The 18,322-nt window shown below is 45.5% G+C and overlaps 1 protein-coding gene and 1 long non-coding RNA gene across 2 annotated transcripts in view; both read right to left on the bottom strand.

Moving 5' to 3' along the window:
* Positions 1 to 278: 278 nt before the first annotated feature.
* SOX2 (SRY-box transcription factor 2) lies at positions 279 to 2,797 on the bottom strand. The gene has a single exon (XM_028534132.2). The coding sequence runs from the start codon at positions 2,343 to 2,345 to the stop codon at positions 1,383 to 1,385; it is 963 nt and encodes a 320-aa protein (XP_028389933.1). The 5' UTR covers positions 2,346 to 2,797; the 3' UTR covers positions 279 to 1,382.
* Positions 2,798 to 4,389: 1,592 nt separating this feature from the next.
* Positions 4,390 to 18,322, bottom strand: part of LOC118498817 — an 82,525-nt gene continuing 68,592 nt past the window's right edge. Inside the window, exons 3-4 of the long non-coding RNA XR_004901285.1 lie at positions 14,588 to 14,872; positions 4,390 to 4,975 (exon numbers count right to left, since the gene is read on the bottom strand). This is a non-coding gene — a long non-coding RNA (uncharacterized LOC118498817). The remainder of the gene's footprint in view (positions 4,976 to 14,587; positions 14,873 to 18,322) is intronic.

The raw sequence follows: 18,322 nt of genomic DNA, 5'->3' as shown, positions 1-18,322 counted from the left end.
AGTCCCCATCATGCTTATTCATGCTGCTTAGGAAAGGAGGGGGTGGACTTACAATATATGTCTCCAGTTTCTATTTTAGAAATGACACAGCATTTCACATTTTTCGAGTACTTAATTAATCATCCAGCCATTTATTTGTTGCTGTTAACATTAGCACATGCTACTGGAATAGAATACCAAGGTTTTAGGAATTTTGGTTTCTTGGATGAGCACAGCACATTCCCCAAAGAGTTAAGTATAATCAATGTTATCCAAATAAATGAAAGACTCAAGAATAATTTCAGTGTCCATATTTCAAAAATTTATTTATCTCAAACTGTGCATAATGGAGTAAAAACTTAAGTTGAAAATGTACCTGTTATGAGGATGGTATTAGTTCAAATATATACATGGATTCTCGGCAGACTGATTCAAATAATACAGAGCCGAATCTTTAAAATACAACTACGGAAAATAAAAGGGGAGGGGGGACCTTAAAATATCACAATAAATTTACAGAAATATTACAAACCATAAGAAAATATTTCAAACACAGTAATTTCATGTTTTTCTTTATCTGAACAAAATGAAAAGTTGGGAAACAAAAGCTATTATAAATTACCAGTGATGTCAACCTGCATGGCCATTTTTTCTTTTAACAGTAAGTTAAAAAAAATTTAGTACAATCTAAAACTTTTGCTCCTTTAAAGACCACGGAGACAGTTTTACCAGTACTTATCCTAGTTTTTTTTCCTTTTGTACAATTTTTAAACAATTAAAATGTCCAAATCTTAATAATTTTCTTCTTTCCACATTTGCAACTGTCCTAAATTTCAGCTGCAGAATCAAAATTCAGCAAGAAGCCTTTCCTTGAAAAATATTGGCAAATTCTCAGCTTATAAACAATGGACATTTTGATTGCCATGTTTATCTCGATAAATACTATACAAAAGTTGCTTGCAAATATTAAAACATTTTTTCGTCGCTTGGAGACTAGCTCTAAATATTATTGGTAAAGACTTTTGCAAACTTTCTGCAAAGCTCCTACCGTATCACTAGAACTTTTAAAAAGTTTTGCGTAGTTCTCTTTCCTCCAGATCTATACAAGGTCCATTCCCTCGCCCTCCCCAGCCCACCCACCGGTTTTCTCTGTACAAAAATAGTCCCCCCAAAAGAAGTCCAGGATCTCTCATAAAAGTTTTTGTGTCGGTATCGCGGCGCGGTTTTTTGTGAGTGTAGACGGGATCGGTGTTCTCTTTTGCAGACAGATGTCACTTGCTGTGGGTGATGACTTGTTTGTTTTGAGCGTACCGGGTTTTTCTCCACGCTGTTTCTTTACTCTCCTCCCAATTCCCCTCTTTTTTCCTTTGAAAAATCCCCCCTTCTAGTTCGCTGTCCGGCCCTCACATGTGCGAGAGGGGCAGTGTGCCGTTGATGGCCGTGCCGGGCACTGGGCCGCTCTGGTAGTGCTGGGACATGTGAAGTCTGCTGGGCGCGGCCGGCTCCGGCACCTCGGCGCCGGGGAGATACATGCTGATCATGTCCCGGAGGTCCCCGGCTTGGCAGGGCGCCCTGGAGTGGGAGGAAGAGGTAACCACAGGGGGGCTGGAACTGGCCTCGGACTTGACCACCGAGCCCATGGAGCCGAGCGCCATGCCAGGGGTGCCCTGCTGCGAGTAGGACATGCTGTAGGTGGGCGAGCCGTTCATGTAGGTCTGCGAGCTGGTCATGGAGTTGTACTGCAGGGCGCTCACGTCGTAGCGGTGCATGGGCTGCATCTGCGCGGCGCCGTGCGCATTGAGGCCCGGGTGCTGCGGATAGCCCAGCTGGTCCTGCATCATACTGTAGCTGCCGTTGCTCCAGCCGTTCATGTGCGCGTAGCTGTCCATGCGCTGGTTCACGCCCGCGCCCAGGCCGGCGCCCACCCCGACCCCGCTCGCCATGCTGTTGCCGCCCGGGGCCAGCAGCCCACCGGGCAGCGTGTACTTATCCTTCTTCATGAGTGTCTTGGTTTTCCGCCGGGGCCGGTATTTATAATCCGGGTGCTCCTTCATGTGCAGGGCTCGCAGTCGCTTAGCCTCGTCAATGAATGGCCGCTTCTCCGTCTCCGACAAAAGTTTCCACTCGGCCCCCAGGCGCTTGCTGATCTCCGAGTTGTGCATCTTGGGGTTCTCTTGGGCCATCTTGCGCCGCTGCCCGCGGGACCACACCATGAAGGCGTTCATGGGCCGCTTGACGCGGTCCGGGCTGTTCTTCTGGTTGCCGCCGGCCGCCGCCGCCGCGGTGGAGTTGCCGCCGCCGCCACCGCCCCCCGAAGTTTGCTGCGGGCCCGGCGGCTTCAGCTCCGTCTCCATCATGTTGTACATGCGGGCGCTGTGCGCGGGCCCGGCCCGCCGGCGGCCGCCGACCCTCGGCCCGGCCGGGACTTTGGGGGGCCCGCGGGCGGGGGGAGAGGAGGAGGGGAGGCGGGCGGGGGTGTCGGGAGCGCAGGGCTCCGCGAGGAAAATCAGACGAAGAATAATTTGGGGGAAGAAAAGAGAGAGGCAAACTGGAATCAGGATAAAAAAAAAAGGCGCTTCCCTCCTCTTCTGGCCGATCCAGCCGCCGCCGATGATTGTTGTTATTATTTTTTGGAAAGGCTTAAGCCTGGGGCTCAAACTTCTCTCTCTTTCTTTCTCTCTCCTCTTCTTTCTCTCAGTCCTAGTCTTAAAGAGGCAGCAAACTACTTTCCCCCTTTTGCAAACACTCTTCTCTGCCTTGACAACTCCTGATACTTTTTTGAACAAGTTAATAGACAACCATCCATGTGATGGGGGCTGTCAGGGAATAAATGGGTTTCCAGCGACCAATCAGCGCTCGGCGGCTCCTCCACTCGAGCCCAGCCTCGCCGCCGGGTTTTGCATGAAACGGGGCGGGGCCTGCGGCGCGCGGGCCGCGCGGGGGAGGCCGGGGCCGAGCGCAGCGCGGGGAGGGGCCGGCGGCTCCCACCGCCCGCCTGCCACTGGGGAACCTTTGTATCCCCACTCGCAGCAACAGGTCACACCGCACGCCTTTTCGAAGGAAGTGGGTAAACAGCACTGAGTCTGCGACGTTTCTCTTTAAACTTCGCAGTGATTCACTTTTCGGTGCGCGCTGCGGAGACAGGGACGGGGCGCGAGAGGCCGCCACGGTGTGGGGGTGGGGCAGGGCCGAGGGGCGGCGCGGGGCGCCGGCCCAACTGGGGCCGCAGGGAGCGGGTGGCGCCGGGTCGGGGAGTGCTAGTGCTCCCGCTCCTGCGCACACGCCCCGCAGCGCCAGCCTCTCTGGGCTTCTCGCCTCGCCTCTCTTTCCCCGCGGGGGCCCGCAACTCGCTCGCACCTCCGCGCACCACCCCGACCAGAAGTTAAAAACTCTCTCCTTAAAACCCCCCTAGCTTCCACGCAATTTGCTCTGTTTTAAAAATTAATCCTGCTTGGCCGAGGCCAGAGCTGAGGGTCAGGCAGGCCCGGCGAACTGCCGCCACGCTCCTCGCTGCCCCAGCTCGGTTCGGCCTGGGCGGTAGCAGCCTGGCCGCTCCCCGCCCGCCGCGCCTGCCTCCGACGCCGCTCCACCGCTCGGCGCGAAAGGGCTGCTCGTCCTGCCCCCCCGCCCGCCGAGCCTCCCCCAAAGGAGGCTTTCTGTTGTGTGGGTTTCAAAAGGAGGCTGCAGGGGGGAAAGGGCTCAGCCGAAGAACGCCCGGCAGTGCAGGACGTCGGGGGAGTGTTAGCCCAACTTCCTGACATGTGCCCACGCGGTGTGGAGGTGGCGTTGGGCAGTCCGCGCAAACTCCCTCCCACGCAGAGTTCCCAGGACGCCAGCAGAAGCAGTCCCGGCACCCCCCTTGGTGACTTCACTGTCCCGTCGGTCCGGATCTGGGGGCTGCGCTAGGAGGGGGCCTGGGGCCCGAGAGGCTGGGCAGTGCGAACCAGGCACAGGTGCAGACAGTTGGGGAAGGAGGAAGGCGGCCAGGACTGGGAGAGCGGGGAGCCCAGCAAGGCCAGGGCTGGAGGAGGATAGGGTGGGGGCGGGGGTAGGGGCTCGGAAATCCTGCCCGCCCAGGACCCAAGAGGGTAATTTTAGCCGCTCTCCCATTGTCCGGACGTAAAGATTTCAATAGGTAGGCGCTCAATGCGGAGCGCAATGGCAGCACGTCCGTTACAAATAGGTAGTTTTGTTTCTCTTGTTGTCGTTACACGGAGTCAAACAAAGCCCCGTCTAAGTTTCCTTCCACTCTCTTGTTGGGATCTTTGTGGCTAAAATGCACTTGACTACAAAGCGGGGGGTGGGGGTGGGGGTGGGGGGGGGGGGAAGAAAACCTTGATGCCAAGCCATTTCTTTTTTATAAAGGGCTTAAACGATCAGGGTTATTTTCTATAACACTCTCTACTCCCTGATCCACCCTACTCACCCTAAGAAAATGTACTAAACTGTATCTGTCGGCCACATTCCATTTATTATCTTTACAAAACTTTGCATTGTTTTCTTTCTTACAAACTTCCCCATAACCGTCATCATCCCCACTCCAACTTCTTCAATCCCTGCCGTCCTGGGCTTCTCTGTTCTTGTTCATCTTAAGATAAGTATGCTTACTGGAAACTCAGAAAAGTTGAGAGAAAGAATCCTGCAGCAGACTTTTCTCAATAAATTATTTCCAATCAACCCCGCCCCGCCCCCCTCACCCCCGCCGGTTTTCCTTTTCTTCTTAAGTTACAGTTTGTTTTAGTTCTTGGGAACCCGGGAAGGAAGAGACTGGCCTCCTCGAAACGCATAAATATATCACTCTTCAAAATAAAGCAATATCTTCGGCTTATTCGAGGTGTAATATTAAGCTAATCATGGACATGAAGAGTAGGAAAGAGAAAAGATTGCAGGGATTTGGAGAAGGTGGCCACTAAGGCTGTTCTGTGCGACTTGGTTTCAGGGATGTGGCTGGTGCGCCCCCTACTGGTGGAGTCTGTTTTCCAAGACTGGCTTTTACCTTTAAAAGAAGGTGTTTGGAAATAAAGAAAAAAACGATGAGGGGGATGGGAGGAAGATCAAATTAATTACACTTAATCTAAACAAAAGGGAAGTCAACGTATCATATAAGCGATGGAACCAAATCATAAGAATCAGGTTTAATTTGCTTAACTTAGAAATGTACATATATAACCTCGAGATAAGTGGGAGGTTAAACCATGGAAAAAAGAGGTACAAATTATGAGATTCAACATATGAATGAATTATGATTGTCCAGACGCCACGGAGGGCAGACCAAGCATTCACTTTATGATTGTGTATGCATTGGCCCGAGCTTAGTAGCATTATTCCAAAAACCAGGGGAAAATGAAAACTTATGGATAATTATGTTTGAAGATAAAACCAAGGGGTTGGTGTGGATAATGGTGGTGTATACGTATTAAAATACATATTAATAACGGATGGTTATAGAAGCAAATATTTCTAATCTCTTCCGCTTTCTCAAGGGGAAGTAGTAAGAAACACATTTTTTTCCCTTTGGGATGATACATAAAAGCTTTTATACATTCTCAGATGCATGTGCTTGTGCCTAAACTATAATAATTCATTTAAGAGGTTAAAGGGGCTGGCTCGGTCTTTTGTTAATTGCTTTTATCATATAAATAAGCTATGGAAATACATTACAATTGTGTTATCATTGGTTGCATTTATTTACAGCTTTATTTTAATTAAGCTTGCTGTACTTATCAAGGCAATAAACTAACTGTGGCTGGTGTTTATGCATAATAATGTGCTATGAAAATAAGATTAAAGAAGATCGTGATAGCAGAAACAATTGTTCTCATTGGATATTTTTTAAAAAGAACATATGCATTAAAAAATCAGATCACCAGCCATTCTATTTCAATCCAGCACCATCATTGGCCCCTAAATATTATAACATCAAAATGGATAAAAGAAGGAGTACTGTTTTCAGTTTGTAACAGAGGGCTAGAGTAATAATAACAATACACCGTTGACTATTAGGGAATCAAAATAAGAATTGGAAGAGGGCGCTTCACCCTTCAAAAACTTAAAATGTTGCCACTGGCACAATTTATGAAAATTGAAAGTGCTTAACCCAAAGAGTGTAACATTCCCCTTTCATGAGCAGCAAAAAGCGGCACACTTTTAGAGCAAGGTTAGAAATTAAGAATAAAAATGCCCAAGTCCTGGGATATTCAGATTTGTTTTTGTTCTACCATAGGCCCCAGCCAAAAAATTCTTAACTGATTAGGTGTAGCTCAATTTTATTTAAAAATAAAGTTTTGCATTGATATTTTTCTCCTAAACTCCCCTCATGCCTCCTCAAGTATTATATCTGAAGCCAACTAACAATTTTGTGGATAGGGGACTGTAGACTTATTTTTTCTTCTTAGTGGCAAATAGAGGTTTAACTTGCAGTAATTAGGTGAGAACTAGCCAAGCATCTTACTATTATGATGCTTGTTAAAAAAAAAACGCTTCTTTTCTGCATCTGCATTTGAGTGTGTTCCCCTCCTCTCTTAATCTTCTTATGGAAATGAAGGCAAACGGCAGGGAACCTGCAGAGTCTTGGAGAATGTCCTTGTTAACTGGAATTTCTCAGCATTGCTAATTAGCAGAGTTTGACGACGACCACCAGTATTGGGGGGGAAAGCTCTGTTTAACCACTCACAAACCATCCTGAGGAAGAGCAGACTAATTTTATTTTGTAATTAAAATCTGAAAAGGGCCCTATTTGACAGTTAGGGCTATGAGAGTTTTATCTCCCCGTGAAATAATTACTGCCTTGATAACTCAATTTTCTGAAAAATGTCAACTGTGGGATCCAAAAGTTTTAATTTCATTACGTAAGGAAAAAAGAGAGAGAGCGAAATAGAAGAAAATGTACAGAAAGGCTTTCTAATTCTGGAACTGGTTAAATGTATTAGGAGCCAGATTTGGCCAAATGAAGGGTTTTTTTTTTCTCCCTTTTTTGTTACATTTCCTCCAGATCCTAACCTTCCAATTACGTCCACTGAGAGTGGCCGTAGCAGTGACCATGCTGCAGTGGGAGAGATCATACCAGTATGTTAAGTCAGAGTCAAGTAGAAGAAAAAAGAGAAGTGTGGCAACTCAAGAAAATTTCCTATTTTGAAAAGCCAAAAATAAAGGAAAATTTCAATGTTTAGGACAATGCTGGTGCAATCTGGTAAGATGAGGTTTTATTGATGTTTATCGCCCTTAGCAGAAGAAAACTGAGAATTACAGAGTAAAGATACTGGTATAAGCCAATTTTTAAAATGTTTCCTTCCCCCAAATAAATCACAAAACACTTCAATCACTCCAAATTGGAGCATGCCACAAGAATTCTGGAATGATCAACACTTGATTCTCCAAGATTTATGAAACAAACACTGATAAATGGAGGTAAAGAAAGGTATTAGAGGATTTCTTTTCCTTAAGAAAGCATCACATATTTTTTAAAAATAGTAAGACACAAGCTGGAAAAAGTTAGGATATTGAGAGTAAGAGCAAAAATTAGTAAAGTAAAGCAAACTACATTTGCTTTAGATAACTGCAAAGGATCCCTCACAGGAAATCAATCCCAGAGCAATTTTTATAAAGCAATTTTCAAAATGATAAAGACGCTTTCATCTACATTTCCTTCATTTTCTTCCTATTGCCAAACTTGTTAGATTTTAGAAGTGTGAAGGATTATTGATGGGAACTACAATAAATGTTTCTAGATGATACAAAGACAAGCATGCACCTCAATCCTTTTTTTATTTACTAAGGCAAAGATATGTATATGATATGCATATGGACGCATGTTAGATTGGCAATTTATAATTGCTTAATCATATTTTTTTTGTCCCTTCAGCACCTTGCTTTAATTTCTGGAAGTGGTATTACACATAACAAATGAACAAGGGGATAACAAATGCAGTTTCAATCCAGACCCAATTTTATCAAATAATTTCATTCAAGAGCTGCAAGGACCCTTGAAACCTAAGGAATGCAGAGCTGCTCTGCATTCAGCTCCTTTTTATACTCATTCTCTTTCATCTAATTCTCACTGATGAAATAAATACATTTAAAAAATTCAGTAGTTAACAAAACTAAATATATTTTCCTTTTCAAATTACAGCAACAAAAATAATATATAATCACTAGTGCATGTCTTTAGGGCTATACATATAATAACCATCATATTACTTATAGCATTACGTATGTATGTGCATCCTTTAGATGGTCCAGCTCAGATATTTCCTGGAAAAAGGATTTACACTTCACAATTTCACTTCATTACTGAATTATCAAGTGATTTTTAAGGTAAAATTCTGTCTCTGTCTCTGCAGCTGTTGTCCAGGGGAAAAAAATACAGTGCACCGATGAAATGATCTAATTAAAATAGAAATTCCCTTTAAAAAAAAGACAATCTGAAAATTTAAAGAGCTGTTACCCATGGTTGTCAGTTGCACTGAAAAAAAAAAAAAGCCTGTAATTTTTATCTTAAAAATTCAGAAAAGGGAATAAAAACCAAAAACCTGACAAACTGATCACCAGGAACTGCAATGGGTCCAACACTCCCGTGGGCCGTGCAGCACCTGTACATCACTGCTTGGAAGTCCAAACACATGTCACCCCAGCTGACCACACGCTCTTGTGCAATTAATCATAGCTAAGGAATGAGGCTTCCTTAGAATCCCAATTTTCCAGTTTCTAGGGTTGTTACCTTCATTTTAGAAAAAACAAAGATGATTGTTTTAAATTCTCCAACTGTGATTATTTCATTTAGTTGTGACCCACAACTTTTGTGGGAAAAACAAACCTAAATGGTGCATGAATGACACCCCAGTGCATGCCAGGCACACACTCACTGCACCAGCAATCCACCACGCAGGAAGCCCACGCTTCTCCTATCCTGTCCCTTCCAAGCTACAGCAATGGAATTTAGTCGTCTTTCTTCAGAAGTGTAATCTGACAGAATACAAACTCACAAAAAGTGACAAAAACGAACTACCTCAGAGGACAGAGGTGTTTGGTACCTCAAAAAGCAAGTTGGGGGAATCAATTAGGTCTGCTTAAGGGACAGGAAAACTATCAAAGGAAAAGGGAGAAAGTCTTTTACCTGTTTGCATGAAAAGAAGCTGAAAGCAAACCATTGGGTAAAAAAAAATCACCCTACAATCACCATCCGCCCTAAACAAAACTATTACCCACTTTCTTTTTTCAAAGATTTGCAGCTGTGGCTCGCCCTGGAAAGTGCTCTAAATCAAAGTGCACACCCATCCTGGGCGGGCTGGCATCCTCCGGGCCTCCCATTGACATCTGGAGCCCTCTCCCCAAAGCTCTTCTGGCCTCAAAAGAAATGTCTGAGAAGTCTGCCTTCCCAGGGGCCCACTTCTGCTCACCCCCTAGTGCCCCCCACCCCCCTTTCCAGCTCTGGCTCAAATGGAGTTGGGCTTCCAAACCCATCCCAATGGAATTCTCAGATAGCTAGCCTGATAATCTTTAAAGGCTCTTTCTGAGCTGGGGCTCTGACTTTTATCTCCCCTCCAACCCTTCTTCCCTTTTTGTAGGCTCTCCCCACTCCTTTTCCCTCCAGCCCCACCCTCTCTCCTTAATTTGAAGATCATTGACACGATAGGCTGTAATGAGTCCTTCAGAAACTGTTATGATCTACAGTGACAATCTCTGCACCTAATTCACAGATTATTGACAAGCACCATGGGCTCAATGGTGTCAAGTTGTACTTGTGGTTTCAACACCCTTCAGCAACCTACATAGCAGCTGGGCCCTGGATTAGGACCCACAGTCTGGCAGCGTTTGTCTGCCCCGCTGAGTGGTGGAGAGGTGAGTGTCTGTCTGCGGCTCAGCTCCTTCAGGCCTGCCTGGCTGGGCTTTCCCCTGGCGCCTTCGTCCCTCTCAGGGTTGGATCAAGAAACTAAAGTATCTTCAAAGTTTAAAGACAAAGTAAGAGAGCAAACTTAAATGAGGGCTCGTCCATGAATCTCGTTCTTAATAATCAGTAACTTCCTCCACTCCCAAATAGCTAGCAGACTCCAAGTCACATATACCGGCTTTTCAAAGTTGAGGCTTGGGTTCGTCAGGAAAGATGCCATGGAGAGAAGAAGGGGCTGAGGACGTGGCATCCACTCAGTGGGCCCAAACTAGGCTGGCCCATCATCCTGGATCGCCCTCAGAATCTGGCAAGATTGACTCCTTACAAAACAGGGCGCCCAGCCAACAGGGCTCGGGCTCAGGCCTGGACGCTGGGACAGGAGACCAGAAAGGTCCGCCCCGCCCCTAAAGGGCTTTTTTTGCGGCTGCGGAAAAGAGCGCCCGTGGCCAGCCGAGGCTTTGCCTGCTCCTAAGGAGCAGTCACTCGCTGCCCCCTCCCCATCCCCAGAGACGGGAGAGCGGCCTTGCTGCTGGCAGGCCGGGGGCGTGGGATTGCGGCTGGGACCGAGGCCGCCCGAAGCCACAGAAACGACACTGGTGGGGAAGCCGCGTGCTTTGCCAGGCCCAGGCCACCCACTTGTTTAGTTCTCTTCCCTCAAGTAGTAGTTGTGCTTTCTCCGTGGGCCCCGGGACGCGGAGGACTTACTGCCCGCCTGCCGGCCGCCAGGTGCGGCTCCTCCCCGCCCCCTCCAGGCTTCTCCCTACGAGTTGGGACCCCCGAAGGGGTGGAACGGGGTCGAAATCTGCGGGCCTCTGCTACTGCAAATTCTGCACCACTTACAAACTGCAGGCATATATCCCATTTCGTGGGTCGCCCCCAGGGTTCTGCTGGCTTTGGCCTCCTCACGACACGGGCAGCCTTGGACCGCCGCTGCCAGAGCGTCGTCTGCCACCTGACGGGGTCGGGGCTGGTTCCAGACCTGGCCCGGGCTCATGTCATTGCGATGGTGCTGAGTTTTTTTGGTAAAGCAAAGGGTAGGGGGGTCTGTAGCAGGGAATCCGGCTAGCTCTTTTCGATTGAATTCCGGGGGAAAAAAAACTTATCAAAAACCTTGATTCCTTGCCTGCCGCAGCATCCAGACTAATTTATTGAGAAACACAAGCTGAAATTCGCTTCTGGAATCAGACAGAGACGTCATCTCTCATCGCACCAAACTGTTTCCAGCAATACCCCTGAGAGCACCGTCTCGGATCCGCTGATTTTGGGAGGTGGGAAGAATAAACCTAAGGTCAACATTCACGACTTGCTTAGTCTCAGTAAATATCTTTCAAAGTGATTCTGTTGGAACATTTAGCTGGTTTCTTTCAACTGGCAAACTCAAAAAGAAAAAAAAAAAGCAAGCCCTATACTTCCTAAGGTTTTTATCTAAATATTAAAAATTGAAGTATACCCCTGATGATTGAGGTCATAAAACACCTTGTTGAGATCTCATATTCAGCACACGGATTGTTTCCATTTGATTTTAAACATCTAAATAAACCCACATTTTCCCACTGTTTTAAATTAAAAGGATGTATCTTTTTTTTAATAGTTTACCTTTCTGAAAGAATGCTGAGTGTACTTTTGTCCTCACTTGCTGACCAAAGAAAAAGCCAAAGCTCTTTCTTATGTAGACAGGTAGTTTTGGGAAGTGTAAACATAGTCCTCCTTCCCTTAGGATAACTGGGATTCCTGGTCAGTTAAAATGATGAATTTCAAAAGAAAATACTCTTTATTATTGATACAATTTCCCTGAAAGCCTATGCCTGGGATAAAGGAGGAAAGGTGTCAGGCACCTGTTTCTTAAATAATACCTGAAATTTACCCGCTAACCGGGAAAGGAAAAATTTGATCAAGCTTGGTTTGGGGGATGGGAAACATTAAAAGAACAGACTAGCCCTTTAATTACACTCTAAAAAACAACAAGTAACATGGAGCAGATATTTCGTTTACTCCGTGACTCAGTTACAATACTTGAAAGACTCTAATGGCATCCAAGACGCTGCTGCCAATGTCAAAAAAGCAGGCAGCATCTCCCGTTTTGTTTTTTGAATGTGGGTAGAACGGGAGAAGTAACTTTTTCTTGGTTCTCCTTTGCTGCTGAAGAAAACTGTCTTTGTTTTAAAAATCATGCTTCTCTACCTGATTTACTATTGCAGAATCTTTAATAAGAGTCCCAAACCCAAATGGTGGTAGGGGGTGGCTGGGATGTGAGGAAGAGGAATAGGTTAGTCTTTTTACTGAATTAAAAGTGTATTATCTCCTTTTAACTTTTTATTGGATAAAAATCATATTATATTTCAAGGATACAAAAACTTGTTCCTTCGCCCCATCTCCTTTTTTGGAGGGTAATAAAGAATTGTATCTAACCCCAGAGCAAGGTTCTAGCGATTTCCAGGACTGGCGCTGCGCTGCTCCCACTGTGTCCAACAGGGGGCGCTGGGCACGAACCTGCGCGGCCGCTCAGTGCCGCTTCACATCTGAGCCGGGTTCCAGCCTCGGAAGGCGAAAACCGCTTGCAGGGTCGAGTACAGAGCTTTAGTCTTCGTGGATGAAAAGAGATTAAAGGCTAAATTCTTTTTTTGGGTGTGTGTGTGTGGGGAAGGGGGGGTGGTTATCAATTTTAACCAACTACGAAAATGTAGAGCTTTTTATGCTTTGATGTTCTCATAAAGAAACTCCTATCGGTTGAGGAATTACACGGTTTCTGAGCCAACTCTGCTCCAGTGTGGGGAAAATTATTTAATTAAAAATATATTTTTCCATCTGTTCACATGATCTTTTTAGAAGTCTTAAAAGCTGACACTGATCCCTTTGGCCTGTTAACCCTGCCCCAAGTTTCAAATACTTTAGCTATTTCGAAGGCCCTTCTATTAATTTGAAGCAGAAAAAAAAGGGACCCAAATATTTAAATCCCTCCCCCAAACAGTTACTCCTCTGCATCCTTTTCCCCCCTCTTTTTCTTTAAACAGGAGCTTTTATGTGACTGACACATTTCACACTGCCGGTTCTCCGAAGCCAGGTATAAATGACATAAATCGGCTCTTTAAAAAAATCTGATGTTGGACTACAGAACACCCATGTATAAGATGAAATCTAAATAAAATTGTAATCCATCCACCCCCACCCCAACTTAAAAAAAATCCTTCACCTGTATTTAAATAGCGTGTCTTTAATTACAGCAGTTGGGATGCATGAGGCTGAAATGAAATTAGCAGTCATTACCAGTCCTTTAACTCTGTGGTGCTTTTGATCAGCACTAAATTAGCTTTCCAGTCCTAACAAAGACTCTACAGCAAGCAGTGGGCTGTAAATAAGACAGCGCGACCTGCCCTCAACACCTTTTCTCTTGTCAATCATAGCTCTATCATTCAGCCCGAGATTAACCTTTATCTACCAAATTAAAAAAAAATAACGAAAGAAAGAAGAAAAAGAAAAAAGGAAAAGGAGGCGGGAAGGAAAGCCCCCTGACCACCACACCGCAATAACAGAGGTTCCTGAGAGCCCCCTTTAAATTGTATTCTAATGAGCACATGTCAGAATCTACAATTTCCAAATCATCTCTCCCTACCCTACCTCCCTGTAACTCTCGAGTATGTTAGAAGAGTCAGAGTGATGTTCAGGTAGCACAGGAATCCCTTTTCCCAAGTTACTAATTGAGCACGGGCCACTCTCCAAAAATCAATGTACCATTAGGTTCTCCTCCTATATTAGTCTAACAAAATTTTGGGAGAAGAAGGGATGTTTGAGGAGGACATATTTATAATTTTAAGGCATATCCATAAGTTTCTAGGATGAAAACAATCAATTCACTCCATAAGAGTTTCCAGTTTCTAAGTCAGGAGAGAAAGCCCACCAACAGCAACAACAAAAACCCAGCTGCTTTTCCCAGTACTGAATTAGGAAGTATAACATTGACTCAAACTGCCATTAGAGGGCGCCAGAGAACAAGTCCCTATCAACCCTCACACAACCTCCCACAGAAGGCCCCCCTCCCCAGCTTCCAGCTTCGCCATGCTCTGTAATTCCTTCTCTCAGGTAATATTTCCTGCTTATTTTGCCCTCTTGTTTCTCTAGGTGTCAATGACAATCCCTCATAAAGAACGAGTCGTCGCCATGTCCCCCTCCTTCTTTTTTTTTTCACCTCCCAACCACCACCAAAATAGGAAGACTCCAGGTGAAATAGCAGCAACCCCTTAATGACATGTACCTTTGGCTCAAATCACTCTTCCCATTCTATGTAATCTTGGTCTGGAGAAGGTTCTTTGTAGGGATGAAATGCTAGAATTTAACATTCTTAAAATGGAAGTCTGAATTTTTTCATTTCTGCATTTTTCTCTGGGGGCTCACAGATTTCTTCATTTTCATAGAAAAAGAAACACACATTCTTGCAAGGCAACTGATTATGTTCAGCACTAAAACTGTTCAGAAGAGAATAAAATAATGTCACTTCATTTCTGCATTTGTTAAAGAAATCAAAATTAGCATTCAATTCCAAAAGTTAACGCTTTCGGACTTAAATCTGCCTGTGTTGAATGACTGCCACGCAGGGTATATTTCCAGATCTCTTAAAGGTCAAAAGAAAAAAAAATAGAATGAGAGGGGAAGAAAGTGAGTTGGGGGGGGTGGGCGGAGAGGAGTGAGCTAGCAGTGAATGTCAAAGTTGGGTTGCAAACTACTTACATGTCCATGCCAGATCAGGGTGTTGTCTTGTAGCAGTTTGATTGGCAGGTAAAAAAGCGAAAGAACGTGAGGGCTCCCTGAGCCTCTTGTCAGTCCAAGCTAGATCACTTCTCACCGGACAGAACAGTTGAAGGAGCTTGCAGTTCCCCTCTTGTCCTCCATCCAAGGCACCGGGAATCCATTTCGGCTTTTCTTCCCCCCAGTCTCTCCATCAGCCTCCTGCCTTCACCCGCTTCGCCTTACACCAGCCTCCAAGACCTAGCCTAGCTTTGCCACTGCAATCCCCTGCAACAAGAAAAATCGTTTATGGCTTAAAACCCCAAATGGCTGATTTTTTAAAAGAGAGAGGGAGAGGGAGAGAGAGAGAGGAGTGAGAGGGTGAGGGGGAGAGAGAGGGGGAGCGAGAAGAATGCACCCAGAGAACAACAAAAAAGTCAGTTATCCTAACACTGCTCTATCCCCCCCACCGTACAGAAGAAGAATAAAAAAAAAGCTTTATGTTTTTTCAGTGGGTATTCAAAGATAATTTGATGCCATTGTTTCTGCTACAGATGGTTCTTTTAAATACAATAACACGGCTCTTTGTGCAGGCTACCCACAATAAAAATCGAAAGCGTTCCCCTGAATAACCATTTTGTTCTCTCTTGTATGGGGCCAACAAAAGATGCCGTGAGGTAATGGGTTCTGTTTATTGAAGCCATAGAATAGGGGTTTGATAAAGATTTTTTTTAAAGCAGAAGACCTTGCAAGGTCGGGCTGATCTCTTCATATCTTTTTATTAAAATATTTGGCCAATAGTTACTCCTTGGTGCAGCTGCAGGTTTTCTCCTTAATTCTTAAACAGCCCAAACATCTGTCTCTTTGAGGAGGTTTTAAAAATCTAAAATTGTAAATCAATGGTGCAGTAACCTTATCAAATCCTGAATTTTTAGGCTCAGTGCTGGCAAAGGCAGTGGAGTTTCAATACTACTTGGTTCTGATGGGGTGAGGCGGAGGATTGGGGGAGAGGAGACACAACCACCTTAGAGAGGGCAACTGAAGAAAATGAGCAAGGCTTTTCTCTCCTTTCCCTTGCTGACCATGCATGAGCCAGATGCACAGATCACTGAGGACTTGAGGCGTGTCTTCCGATCTCTGCCAGCTTCCACCTGCATTTGTGTGTTGGCTAGGGGCTAGACATATCTCCTTACCATCCGCACCTTCTCCTCTCCTTAGGCCTCCAATCTCAGAAAATCTAGGATGGGACCCCAGAGGGAGGAGTGGAATAAGTTAAAGGTTCGTCTCTACCACCCAAAGGGCCCCACACCTGGCTCTCTTTCATACACTGTTAGTGAGTTTTGACTCCTTGATTGCTATCCTGTCAGGGGACTGGTGGCCACAGCTCTCCTGTGATAGCACCCCGCTCTCTCAGGCTTGTTTTCACAGTCACCTGCTTCCTCCTTAGTTCTCTGGAGAGCATCTGCTTCCCTTCACCAGGGAAGAAGCCCTGCCACGTAGACTGAGCTGAGGTCGGTATGAACTTGAAGAGAGTCCTGAACCCTTGGGCAGTGAGGGTGCTTCAAGAGAAGGGGAAGATGAATAGGTTTGTCTACCTTTCTATAGGAATTAACGCCAGGGCTCTCCTGGCCTCTAACAGCCCAGAGTGACAACAATCTACTTTTTTGACTTCTGCTCTGTGTGTTTTCATTTGTGGCAAGAGAACAGTCTGGGAAAATGGCTTTAATTTTAAAAAGGAGTTTTTATTGGCTCTCTATCTCTGTCCTCTGCCCCATTTAGTCCTCCCTTTCTTCCCACAAACCATTCAAAATGAAAGAAAGATAAATGCTCAAAGGAATCCCTTGACAAAAATGATCTTAGCTTCCACTTTCCATTTTGGCAACAGTGTTAGTGGTTTACAAATGATCTGGAAGTCATCTCATAAGGGATTCTTGGCGACTATTACTTAGACACCAATTAAAACCTTTCCTATGAAACTTGACAAACAAACACAAATAACGAAACAGGGTGAACACTTTAATATCAGCTTGAAGGAATGAAGCTTGAAGTCAGGGCAATACTAAATAAGTTATGCATACCCCAACACTCTCTGGATCAAGGAAAAAAGTGCCTTTATAAGTGTGAGTGTGTTGGGGGAGGGTGAAAATGAAGAGTGTAAATCAAGAATGGCCTTTAATAGAGCAGGCTAAGGAATGTAGGAAAGGTGGGGGGAGGGCATTACGCAAAACTGAAAGTTAATAGTGGGAGCACTTCTCCCAACTAAAGGTGGAATGGTTAGAGGGCAAATGTAAAATGTTTTTATCCAGTGTTTCTTAACTGCACTAAAAAGTAGTCCACTGAAATGATGGAATGATCTCTTCCTGTTTTCCTTGTCATGTTTTTTTTTTTTCTGAATAGAAAAACTTATAAAGAATGACCCAACCTGATTAAAAGCTATTTTCCTTTTTAGGATGAACTGAAGTAAGAATCTGACCTGCTGTGCTCCCTCCACTGAGGGAGGGGTTTGGGGCTGAACCTAAGTCTGTAAGATAGGAAAGCATTGGTGAGTAGCCAAATGTGACTACAGGTGAGTAAACCTTATGCATCGTATCAATTGGATCTATTCAATCCCAGACATAAGGAAGTTTAAAATCTGTCAGTTGGCCTGACTCTCTTGTAAAGGATCAAGAAGAATTTTGTAGGCAAGTGCCCAAAAGTTGTCTCAAAAGCTGTAATGTATTCTATGTGACATGGGAGAAGACTTGAGCCTTTCGAAAATGTGGAATTTGTTAAGGTGAAAGGCCACAATGACAAGCTGCCTTGGTAGGTGAGGGAATCAAGATTTAGTTGTCTGCAACTGGAAAACTTCTTTAAAAATAATCTTTCTGTATCCAGAAACTAAGCTCCTTTCTTGTTGGAGCAAACATATACCATATATGGGCTCTGAATTGGAAACTTCATTAATCAAAACTGCTGTGGGGCCAAACCTGAGCTCTCTAATTCTACAAGTGCAAGCCACACTGGTTGATGTAGGAGGTTTATCAGGCCACTCCTAGACTGGGGATGTCCTGAGTGAGTGACATTCAGCACCAACATCTGAAGGATGAGGAGGGAAGGAAGAGGGTTGAGGGAGACCAGAGGAAGGGAGCAGAGGCGGGGAGGGAGAATCAAGTGAAGGGAGGGAGGGAAAGGAAAGGTGGGGAGAGGATAAAAAAGAGGTTGTAAGCGGACTAAATGCAGAGGGCATTAGCAAGAAGGGTTCCCGGGATGTGGTTTTAAATTGGCGAGTGCTTCTTATAAGAAAACAACTATGTGTACGAACAGGGTCTGGATGCTCCAGCAAACAAATGACTATACAATCACAAGTTCCACCGAGACCGAGACTGTATAGTGTCATGCTTTGGCCATCAGCTACGGTGAAAGCTGTACTTTCCATCTCATTAGCATCAAGCATTCTCCAACTGGCCGCTCTGTCCTCCCCAGATGGAAATAAGTCGGACTGGGACGGCTAGGGCCCCGACCCTGGTGGGCCTGGCTCCCAGCTCTTGGGCTGCGGCCTGCCACGAGGGCTCTGGCTCTCGGGGTTGGGGGTCGCCTCACGTGGAGCACAGGTTGGGCAACCGACCCTCACCTTGCGTTCCTCGTTCTTCCACGGCTGGACTGCCCCCTGCGGAGGTCGTGCCTGGTCCGAGCAGCGGTGGCTCCCCCAGCCCCAGGCGGGGGGTAGGGGGGGTTATGGCAACGAGTGCTTAGTAACTA

This window comes from Phyllostomus discolor, chromosome 2 (genome assembly GCF_004126475.2).
Source record: "Phyllostomus discolor isolate MPI-MPIP mPhyDis1 chromosome 2, mPhyDis1.pri.v3, whole genome shotgun sequence".
Lineage (NCBI taxonomy): Eukaryota > Metazoa > Chordata > Mammalia > Chiroptera > Phyllostomidae > Phyllostomus > Phyllostomus discolor.
Note: the sequence above shows the minus strand (reverse complement) of the source record. Positions and strands in the feature narration are given on the sequence as shown.

Excerpts from the sequence above, each read along its gene's own strand:
- SOX2 (XM_028534132.2), bottom strand. The coding sequence starts at position 2,345 with ATGTACAACATGATGGAGACGGAGCTGAAGCCGCCGGGCCCGCAGCAA.